Below are 11,552 nucleotides of genomic sequence, written 5' to 3' on the forward strand. Positions count from 1 at the left end.
AAATTTGATCTGGGTTTCATTTACTGTTTGCTGAATTACTATATTTCATAAGCAGAGTGACATTAATGACTGAACAGCTGGACACCTGACTACATCATTTACACATAAAAATGTCATAATTATATAGGATCACAGAATGAGGACCAGTTGTCAAACTGTATGTTAGGAATAATAAGTTACATTGGGAATACACATAGTAAAATTGTTACAAATGCATTGTCAAGAAAAATGGGCTAAAAATGTCAATGTTGATTGCATTAGGCTCTTTTTGTACCCTACTCTTAATGCCTCTTGATGTCAAGGAGGTGATCTTGGGTTCTTGGAGGCTATGCCAGCAAAACACAGGCTTTGGCAGGTGTCACCACGCTGGAAAGTCTATGAGTACAAGCCTGTCAATGATCTGTCTGTCTTCTAAGTATCAGCCTGGCTAAGTTCAAAAATGCTCATAAACAGAGGGGTGGTAATTTACTGATGATTTTTTTGAACATAGCAACTTACGAAGAACTGTCTCTTGAGGCATGGAGGGGTTGTGATGTGCTTTGGTGGAAGGAATGTCCATACTGGTTTGATCATAGACCTGTTGAAGTGATTATATCAGCAGACATATTGATCTCTCTTAGTAGATCTTCAAATTTCCTTAGGTTAAAAAAAAATCCAGTTCGAACATTTTCCTATGAATCCTTCATAAGATCAATCTTCCACTAAGATTTTTCTCTTTATCACCTAATTAAAATGTACTGATTCTCATAGATCTATCAGCCTAGGAAATCTGGTTTCTCACAAAATCCATTTATTTGGAAACCTTATCAGTTAATGGGGAAAAGTCCTTTCCTGAAGGAATATCCTTGCGGAATAATTTGTGACCATGGGAATTGGTATTTTCAAATGTATATCCTGGAGGGGAAGTATAGCTAGCTGGACATGTCTCTTGTATCTTTGCTGTATACTGTGTAGAGTACATTGTTGTGTCATCAAATGGTTCAGAGCTGTGACAGACAATGGGGACAGGTTTGAAACTCAGTGTTGGAATTAACTCATGTGGTATATAATGAGATCTAAAAGTGGTCAAGCCTTCAAACTTCCCAGATGGATTGGGAATCTGATTGCTGGGCTTAATCATTCCTAGATGACATGGTTTGTCCCATAGTTTGAAATCATCCTTTGTGGTGCTTCTTGCTTGAAAAGGAAACTTAGTGATACGTGAATAAATTTGCTTTTTGGGAGCTCCTGTGGTCATGTGAGTTGAAATATAATCTTGATGGATTTTGCTACTTTGCTCCATGTGACCTGCTGAGGGGACATACTCTGTTAACTTTCGAACCTTGGGCAATGGAACTTCCCATGACTGAAATTTATCCCGGAATTCCGTGTCTTCCCTAAATGGAGCATTTTTTGTCACCTTGGTGATTGATGGTCTACAAATCTTTGCAGGTTCTCCAAAAAGGCCTTTGTAGGCATGGCGGTGGGTTGTTAAATCATCAAAAGGTTCCTTGTTTGGCTTGTAAACTTCTTTTGGTCTTATAAATTTGGGTTCTAGCTGGTGAGGCACATATGATGAGCGATGGCTTGTAATAGCATTAAAGGGAATAGCAGAATGAGAGAGTAGGTTCACAGGTTTAAAGTTTGACCCAGGACGAAGCTTTTGAGGACTTAAGTCATCCTGAAATGTAGATTTCTCAGTAGGCAGATGTTTAGCAAGTTCACTTTTCTCAGTATTCCAAGGTCTGAAATCATCTTTAAGATAAGAAAGTCTTTAAGCATAAAATGAAAATTCAAAGACTTATTGATTCTTAAATAATTATTCTATTAATATTACTCCTTTCTGTCACTGCCAATAATCCTCCTATCTTTAGAAATCTAAACAACTTCTAGCTCCTGTTCCCTGTAGCATTTATTCATTTGGCAACTAATCACAAATTGTCTTGTGATATCACTTAGCTTATTGAACTAAATCTTTTTCTTTTATTATTTGACTTTTCACATGTATACATGCATGTCTTGTCTTCCCTTGATAATAAACTCCTTATGGGTAATGGAAATATTATTGTACATATTTGTATTCTCCATAATGCCTAGCTTTAAATATAGTAGGTACCGAGAAAATATTTGTTGGGTGATTAATTATTATCCACTGTGTCTAGAAATTAATAGTTTCTTCAAACAATAGATCTGGAATTGGGATTCACATTAAGAACAAGCCTGCCTATGGAACAGGAAGGCAGGGAACTTGAAGGGAACCTCACCTTTAAGAAATTGAATCCAAAATCTTTGCTTTCTATCAAATGTGTCAAAGAAAATAAATGTATGTGTGTTTGAGAGAGAGAGAGAGAGAAGAAGAAGAAGAAGAAGAAGAAGAAGAAGAAGAAGGAGGAGGAGGAGGAGGAGGAGGAGGAGGAGGAGGAGGAGGAAGAGGATCTAACTATACATGGCATCATGAAAACTCAACATTGATGTTATTTATATAGGTCCTAGAAAATTCAACAAAGAGAAAAATTACGACAAAATGTTAGGCATTGCAATGGTGCAGGGGAGGGGGAAAGCTTTCTGCTTGAAATCAGAAGAGCCAGGTTTGAGTCCCAGATCCTTCCACATGCTCTCTGTGTTTCCCTGGGTCATGATTCACTGACTCTCTCTGAGCTCCTCAGTTTCCTTAACAATAAATCCAGGTTACTGATTATTGTACTACCTGCTACCTCACAAGCGGGTCGTAAGGAAAGTATTTTGTAAAGAGCTGTATAAATGAGTTAGTATTAGTATTCAATCCTGAAAATGCCCCATGAGAAGCTATAGTACTATGTATCAGTAAAGGGGTTTTAGTAATAGAAGATATCTAGATGGGATCTTGATGTTTTGATAAATATGTATCATATTTTCTTTCTAAATATATACATATATAATTATAATGTTAATAAGAAATAACAAATGGCCGATTTAACACTAAGTAAGCCATTTCTACTTCTAGATCTCTACCCATGTAAAATGATTTTGCATTCACTCGCATTTTTAACCACTCACAGTTTAATATCTTTGCCTGAAAGGAGAAGGGGGAGGTAAGAAGGTGAATGGGGGAATGTGACTAAAAATCACTGACTAGTATGAAATATGGTACAATTAGGATAAAATTTATCCCAATTTTCTACCCATTGATTCCCTGTCTCATTTCCCCTTTGTCACAACTATTACAAACCTCTTCTCTCTCCTTAGGCACCTAAATGTGCCAGATCAGATGACCTAGCCCCTACTTCCCTGAGATTTAAAATGAAATGGAAACTCTCTCAACTATCTTTCTCAGAACTTTTCCACATGGTCACTCATTTCTATCTCCTTCCCTCCTGTCTCAGAGAAAGAAGCAATCTAGCTTACTCTGTCTCTGCCCTTGATCTCAGCCTTCCTGCCTCCTCCAAGACATTGACTCATCCAATCATGCCTGACTCCTTCTCCATTGGCTCCCTTATATCTGCCTACAAACACACTCAGGTTTCCCCAGTCCTAAAAAAACAGAACAGAACAAAACAAAACAAAACAAAAACACCTCCCCTTGAACTTTCTACCTTACCCAGATCTCCTTTGCTCCTAAACTTTGTGCAATCAGCGAACAGAGATGTCCAGAAGTCACTTGGAGATGTGGGTCTGGGGCTCAAACGGCAGATGAAGCCTAGATATGTAGATCAGTTTTTTCTGCTTATTTCTCTAACTGCTCCTTCTCCATCTGTTTCTCTAACTCCTCCTTCTCGTAGACCCTAGTACAAGCCCTCATTACTATTTTCCTGGGCTACTGTATCTTCTTCCCTTCTCTGCTCTAACCATTTTTCACCTGGCTTATTTTCTTCATATACAGATGAATTCATGTTATGTTTTTGCTCAATGATTCTCTTGTCTCTCAAATAAAATCTGGGATTCAAGGCCTTCTACAACATTTCTAGTATCTTTCTCCTTCACTTTACCCCTTAGGCACCATCTTCATAATAGCATCCAAACTGGCCTTCCTACTTGCATTCTCCCCTCTCTCAAATCCATCCACCACACAGCTGCCAAAGCAACTTTTCTTTCTAAGGTGCAGATATGACTAGGTCACTCCCCTCCTATATAAAGATGAGCTGCCAAAATGTCTTTGAAAGCATATATATGGGGGTAGCTAGGTGGCATAGTGGATAGAGTACTGGCCCTGAAGTCAGAAGGACCTGGATTCAGATCTGGCCTCACACATTTGACACATATATTAGTTGTGTGACCATAGGCAAGTTACTTAACCCTGACTGCCTCACCAAAAAAAATCATATATGTGTGTGTTACATATATATTACATATATCTGTTACATATATACACACATGTATGCACACACACCCCTATGTGTATGTGCATAATCTTGGTTACAGGATATATGTGGATGTTTATATGTGTAGATATATGCATACACATATATGTATATATGCATGTGTGTTTATATCTCCATATATATTTCCTTTCAAAGGCATTTGAGAAGCTCATATTTGACCCAACAAAGTTTATGGAAAGTATCTAAAAAATCACTATAACATGACACTAAAAGTAAGTGCTGGTTACATGTTATGCCTTTGAAAAATGTGTGCTATTACCTTTATAGGTAGGAAGAGTATCCAGCTTTTCTTTTTTAATAAGGTGTCTGTCCAGAGGCCTCATTGTTTCAGCAGGTTGTAATGGGTAAAAATTAAAATCCTGCTTATAGGTGGTTGTCATATCAGTGTCCACCATTTTTGTCTTGTATTCTTCTGGTGCATGAACCATTTCTTGAAATGTGTCACAGGGAAGGAATTCAGACCTGAAATAACATAACATGGGACATTCCATAAAGGATATGTATTTTTCACTTCATGAAATATGGGTGCTGAGGGTGTTTGGCATTTGAAACATGGAACATGAAACCAAGCACTACTTATAAGAAGTTCAGAGTTAGAGGTAACACTTGTACCATGTATAGCACCTTTTCCTTGTCTCCACAATCTCTCAAAGATCATGAGTAGTGGCCCCACAATCATTTCCACTGTCTTTCTTGCTACTTGATGTCCCTCAGAGTTGAAAATGAACAACTAAGTCCTATCTGTTCAGAGCAGACTTCCTCTGAACTTTAGAAATATGTTAACTCCTGGAGGGGATAAAGAAAATTCAACATCTACCAAGTTAGTGGTGTTTTTGAGAGATATATGGTACCATGGAAAGTATACTATCTTTAGAGTCAAATGTCCTGGATTCACATCTTGCTTCTGTCCTTAAGTACTTGTGCTAAGAGGGACATCAGTTAACTTACTCTCACAAAGACAGGGCAAGAGATAACAAAGAGTCGAGTAATGAGTTGTAGACTTAAGCCTACTCCAGAGTAATAAAGGGTTCCAATCCTCCCCAACTATGAGAGAAGATGGGGCACAGATAGCATAATTCTTGCATTTTTGTTTCAATCCCCAGCTCCCTCAAACTGATCCTAACTGCAGCAGGCAGTAAATTTTGGCCTGGTGTAGTATCAGGGCAGAGTGTGGGAAGAAGGGGAATAGGTGCTGTTGGTGGAGCTATCAATTAGCCCATGGAAAATAGTTTGGAATAATATTTATAAAGTCACTAAACTACACATAGCCTTTTGCCTGAGTGATGCCTCTACTAGGCATATACCCCAAGAAGGTCAAAGACTGAAGGAAAAGTCCTGTATATAGAAAAAATACTGTAACAGCAAAAACATAGAAGGCAAGTATGGAGTCCATTGATTTGGAGGGATAACTGACCAAAATGTGGATTATAATGTAATGCAAGAAGTAATGAACATGAAGAATTCAAAGGAACCTAGGGAGACTTATATGATCTGATGCAAAGCAAGGTGTGCAGAGTCAGAACAATTGACATATGACCACAAGACTGTAAAAGATAAACACATTAGAACTCTTATCAGAGTATTGTCTAATTATGACCAATGGTGACTACCTGTGACCAAGACAACACGAAAATGAAGCATGCCTCGGGACACTTAGCAAAAGGATGGTGGATAATAGGTGTAGAATAAACTATACATTTTCAAACATGGTCAATGCATTGATTTGCTTTACTCAGCAGAACTTGTTTGTTGTAAGAGAAAGTTCTATCGGGTGGGAAGAGTCATCAGGAAGGGACAATGATGTCATAAAAAATAAAACACATCAATAAAACATTTTTAAAGGCCAGAAATAGCTTTACCCCCATTGCATATAAAATGCAACGTGGACTATCTACTTAAATGTTGTTATTTCTTACGTTCTGCCACCATCGGCTCGATGTTTATGCTTCAAAGAGTTAATATTTTGTGGAGGAATAACATTTTCAAAGCTGGTATATTTTTCTGAATATTCAGTCATGGGGCAACTCAAATCTAATTCTTCGTAAATCCTTGTAGGCCTCCGAGGACAGCGATGGAGCCTGCGTAAACACAAATAAATGAACTGAAATGTGGTTTCAACTTTCAAAAATGTTTTGCATATCCTGAAATCACTGTACTGTATTTCATGATACTTTTACCCAGAAATCCCCAACATACTTAGGGATCTTCACTTGAGAGCAGCTTTATTTTCTTCTTTGTTTATGTTATGTGTGAGACTTTTCTCAAGGACCAATCTGACATGCCAAGCTGGCCTTGGATTACCTACACAATGAAAGAAAAACCTGGGGTGTAGGTCTGAAATCTTGACCCCTGCCAGAACTAGAATAAAGTCAAGAAAACACAGATTAAGTGCCACACAGGGAAAGGCGGATACCTTGAAACAAGATACTTATGCTCTTTAAGAGACTATCTGATTTATAGACTCGCAGGATCTCAGAACTAGAATAGCTGCTTATCCAGTCCATACCTAAACCAGAATCCACTCTACAATATGCCCCTTCAACAAAGGGCTTTTGCTTGAGGACCTCTCAAAGTAATGCATTCTAGTTTGGGATAGTTCTTAATCGCTAATTGAATTCAATACAAGTTTAAGTGCCTGCTATGTTCAGGGCAATGTGATAGGGATAGAAGGAAAGAAATGAAACTGCCCTTGCCCTCAGGGAGCTAATGTTTTCAGAAAGAGAATTTCTCCTTATACGAAGCCCAACATTTTCCTCTTTTAAGTTCCACCCTTTACTCCTAGTTCTGCCTGTTGGGATCAAGTAGAGTTCCATCTTCCATAATGGCAGCCCTTCGAATGTTTGAAGACAGTTATCTGAGGCACCTTCCAGCTGCAAAGCTTGGGATATTATGACATAAATGTTTTACCTGTCCCAGTGCTTAGCATTGTTCCCTTCATTGGGGAAGCACTTAGTTAACATGCTGAATTAATTATTCCCCTGCTCTCTTATGCTCCATGATTTCTCCTAAATTAACCAATATCTATAGTGTGTGTAGCCAAATCAATTCATTATGTTTTGTGTTAGACCCTGGGGAATTCAGACTTGAAAGATGAGTGTGTTGAAGGCGAAAGGGATTATAAGCTATTCACGGTTGTCTCTCTGCACCCCCAGAACATAAGGGAATAGTGAGATATAGGAGTGCCCTTGGGTTTTTGGGAATATGTTGGAAATATTAAGGACATGGAGATCAGTTGTGCAGCCATAAGCATATCAATGAACATTAGTGGGAGACTGTGATGAGAAGAGATTGATTGGAGAGTTAAAAGTCTGTAGAGAAGCACTGTTAGTGTAAATGGTTTGTAGGTGCTTTTGGCTGTGGTTCCCTGGCAGACTGTGGGTGAATCTGGCTGTAGATCCCTGGAGGGCTGACTTTGGAGTATGGGGATGATATTGATTTAGGGTAGCTGGCAACATTCCCCCAGCTTGTGAATTTAGCTTATAATATGTGTTCTGTGTTTTAGTTCTAGGTTCTTTGCACAGAGTAATTTCAATTTTCTGGGAACAATCATGAAAGAACTCTGTTAGATGTGTCATGTCTTAATGGCATAATTCTGAATCCCTGATAGTCCCCCAGATGGGAAAATAATCATCATTGGAGTGTAAATGGGTCCACAACCTGGAGTATAAACAATATCATAATCTTGTTCTACAGTAGTTTTCTCTGAATAATATCTATGTCACTTAACAGATGCAAAGTGTTTTCTCTATTGGAAAGATATTTTCTAATCACTCTGTATTCTCTGGACATTCTCTGCCTTTTTCTGCACAATGAAGAAACATAATAATAACTTCTCTAATTCTATGTTCATCTAAAAAGCAGAACATGTTATAACGCCCAGAATGGGTATTTCTTATTAGACTACATAATTCTGAGGTCCCCTTTCATTCTGAGAAACTGTAATTCTCAGATGACATAAAGATTTAACATATTTATGTAGCACTTGGAGGTACCCCAACTCACAGGATTGATGCCCTGGAGCAGTGGTGTCAAAGTCAAATAGAAACAGATCCCAGAAGGCTGACTATGGATTTAGAAAACCACAAATTAACATTATCTAGGTTGTATTACATATTTATTTATTTCATTAAACATTTCTCGATTACATTTTAATCTGGTTTGGGCCCTACTCAGAAGTTTTCCAGGGCACTTGGTACAGCAGGCTGGGAGTCTGACACCTTTGCCAAGGAGCAGAGCCACCCTAGGTTTAAGGTAGTTTGTGTGGATCTGCACCCTTAAAGCTGTAGCTCGCAAGTCCCTCGCTGATCTGTTTAGCTTTCAGTAATCAGCCAGAAGACACTACTAGCTCAAAGTGAAGATATTTACTTAAATGGCATTATAATACAAGTAACAAAAAAAATTCCTTCATAAAGCTGGGACACACTCTCCGGTAAATAAACCCAGCATCAGCAGGAAGAGCAGAGATGCATAGATATTATAAGTAGAGAGTCAGACACCTAAGGAACATGTGCTTTGGGGTTTGCAAAATGCTTTACAAATATCTTCTTTTATCCTCACAACAATCCTGAGAGGTAGGTGTTATCATCCCCATTTTACAGATGAGGAAACTGAGGCAGATAGACATTAAGTGACTTGTTCAGGGTTACATAGCAAAGTGTCTGAAGCTGGATTTGAACTCAGGTCTTCCTGATTCCTGTTCTAGCACTCTTTCTCCTGTGCCATCTAGCAGTGGTCTAGACAAAAAATTGTCTCTTGGGTCCCTGTAACTGCACTGGACATGCCAAGTGGAGCTTCAGACTTATACCATGCTAGGACAGGCAGGCAGAAAAGTTCCAAAGAGCTGTAAGTTTGAGCACTCGAGATTTCTAGGCTATTGGGAAACCTCATCCTATGACTTTGTGATAGCATAAGGATCTCAGAAAACCTCTCTTGTACCACAGTAGGGCAAACAGTCTACATCTGCTCCAAAATTAACTCCTGAACATAGTGTGGATGAGCATCACTGGGTGTGCTCTCAGTATAGTTGTTTCTGAAATCATGAGGCACTCCTTTAGCTAAGAGCCCTATCTGTGGCTTGAGGTACATTGCCAGGCACCAGTATTTTAGGGACACAGCATCCATATTATTCATAATTTACATTAACCACTTTAGATTTTTCTTGAAAACTTTTTCAAGTCCTTTTCATAGGAGAATGAACCAAATTTGTCCTTAATTCCCACAAAGTTTTCAGCTTAATATTGCTTATGATAAGAGATTCTAACATTTTTTATCTACTTCAGACACTATAGAAACTTCTCTTATTCTAATTTTTCTAATTTAATTTAATAATTATTTTTCTAATTTAATTCTAATAATTCTCTAATTTCTCACATTATTTGGCCTAGCGGTACCTACTTTGACTATATTCATAGCCCCCTAATTAATCTCCAGCCTTTCTTTCAATCAAATCCAACCTATCCACCTTTGACAATGTAATATTGGCTTTCTTTGCATTACTGCCCTATCTTGGGTCATGTACTCAGAAATGGGCCAGTTGTTCCTCAGGGAATTGTTTATAAAGTGCTCACGATCTCTCCTTTTACTCAGCAGTATTTCAGGACACTCTTCCCCCGCTTTCACCAACCCTGCCTCCAAACTAATTAGTGGTCAAGTGCTACTGTTTCTGCCCTCATAACATCTTTCTTACATCCCCTGCTCTCCTCTGAGCCTTCATCACCTTAGACCTGGCATATGGAATAGCTGCAGTGGGGTGAGGGGGGGACCTGGGGGGAAGTCTCTTCTTTTCCATCCAATCCATCTTCTACTCAGGTATCAAATTAATCTTCCTAAAAAGCAGGTCTGACCATGTCACACACACCCACCCCCTTTTAATTCTAGTGCCTTTTCTCTGTTGATTATTTTCTATTTATCCTGTATATACCTTGGTCATACATGTTAGCTTGCTTATTGTCTCCCCCTTAGACTAGGAGCTCCTTGGGGGCAGGCACTGTTTTGCCTCTTTTTGTATCCCCAGCACTTAGAGCAGTGCTTGGCACATAATAGGCTCTTAATAAATGTTTATTGACTACTGACTAAATTAAATTCATCATGCCTCCCTGGAATATAATCAATAGGATCATATGTCTGAGCAAATTCAAGAAACTGTGGTCCTAGTGTCTAGTATTCCCAACAGAGCTATAACTCTTACATCTGTACCCCTCCCTCCTCGTCCCCCCAAATAGTTCTTTAAGGTTGTGGCAGGCTGTGATCACAAGCTCAATTATACTGCAAAGTAGAAAGTACTTTTCTGTTGTCTCTTGACCTTAGTGTACCTGAGCTGGCCTAAATGTGATAGTGGTGGCACATTGTAAATTAGGACATATTGCCATTTCAAGAACCTTATCTGCCCACATTAGTAACAGGTTTTCTTTGAGAATCTAACTGATTCACTTTTGGAAATAACTGGTTACCTTTGGCATTTTCTTTTCTTCTTAGTTATAGGAAGTCACAGGATCCTAGTTCTAGACTTGGAAGGGGACCCCTTTAAGGCCTTCCAGTCCAACCTTCTGATTTTCTAGATGAAGGAGCTTGAAACCCAAGAAAGTTAAGTAACTTACCAAGAGTCATATGGGTAGTAAACACCCCAGCTGTGATTAGAACATAGTACCTTTGACTCGGGTCTGTGCTCTTCCCTTTTTCTCCTTCTCAAGTGGATTTTACTACCTCTGTGGACATTTTATAGCCATAGTTCATACTGTAAGCTTATCAGTTAATTATGTCACTTGGACTACTGATCCTTTATACCTTGTTTTCATGCTTACTTGGAAATTATGTAGTAGAATTAGTCTGGGCTAAATCATCAGGTATCTGTTTAGGGGCACCCTCCACCTACATCATTACTATTTCTATTAACTTCAATTTGGGTTATAAATTCACTTTGGAAAGAGGTAGAAGAGGTTTAGTTTTTGATTATTTTTTTAAATAAGAAGGATCCAATATAGATATTTATGTATAACTCAAGAAATAGCACCCTTTACCTCCTGACATTGTTTTATATACTTCAGGTAATTTGATTACTACTATGCTTAGACTACAGGAAATCTTGCTTGGGGATACCTCAAGCTTGGAGATGCCTTTTAGGTTGCTTGCTTGAACGGATATAGAAGGATGAAAATTTCTGGGGTAGTCTTGAGTGGTTTTTGCTACTTTTGCCATAGTATTTCTGTCTCATGCTCT

The 11,552-nt window shown here is 38.5% G+C and overlaps 1 protein-coding gene across 1 annotated transcript; it reads right to left on the bottom strand.

Moving 5' to 3' along the window:
- Nucleotides 1-790: 790 nt before the first annotated feature.
- On the bottom strand, nt 791-9,458 carry SAXO2 (stabilizer of axonemal microtubules 2). The gene is made up of 4 exons (XM_036736562.1): nt 9,295-9,458; nt 6,254-6,415; nt 4,597-4,799; nt 791-1,734 (listed from the first exon to the last, which is right to left on the bottom strand). The coding sequence occupies exons 1-4, from the start codon at nt 9,456-9,458 to the stop codon at nt 791-793; spliced, it is 1,473 nt and encodes a 490-aa protein (XP_036592457.1).
- Nucleotides 9,459-11,552: the final 2,094 nt, after the last annotated feature.

The sequence above is a fragment of the Trichosurus vulpecula genome, chromosome 8, assembly GCF_011100635.1.
Source record: "Trichosurus vulpecula isolate mTriVul1 chromosome 8, mTriVul1.pri, whole genome shotgun sequence".
NCBI lineage: Eukaryota > Metazoa > Chordata > Mammalia > Diprotodontia > Phalangeridae > Trichosurus > Trichosurus vulpecula.

Excerpts from the sequence above, each read along its gene's own strand:
- SAXO2 (XM_036736562.1), bottom strand. The coding sequence starts at position 9,458 with ATGGATGCTGTGTCCCTAAAATACTGGTGCCTGGCAATGTACCTCAAG. Across the intron at positions 6,416-9,294 it reads GAGTTAATTTTGGAGCAGAT|GCTCCATCGCTGTCCTCGGA; the intron begins GTAGACTGTTTG and ends GTGTTTACGCAG. Across the intron at positions 4,800-6,253 it reads CGAGCCGATGGTGGCAGAAC|GTCTGAATTCCTTCCCTGTG; the intron begins GTAAGAAATAAC and ends ATGTTATTTCAG.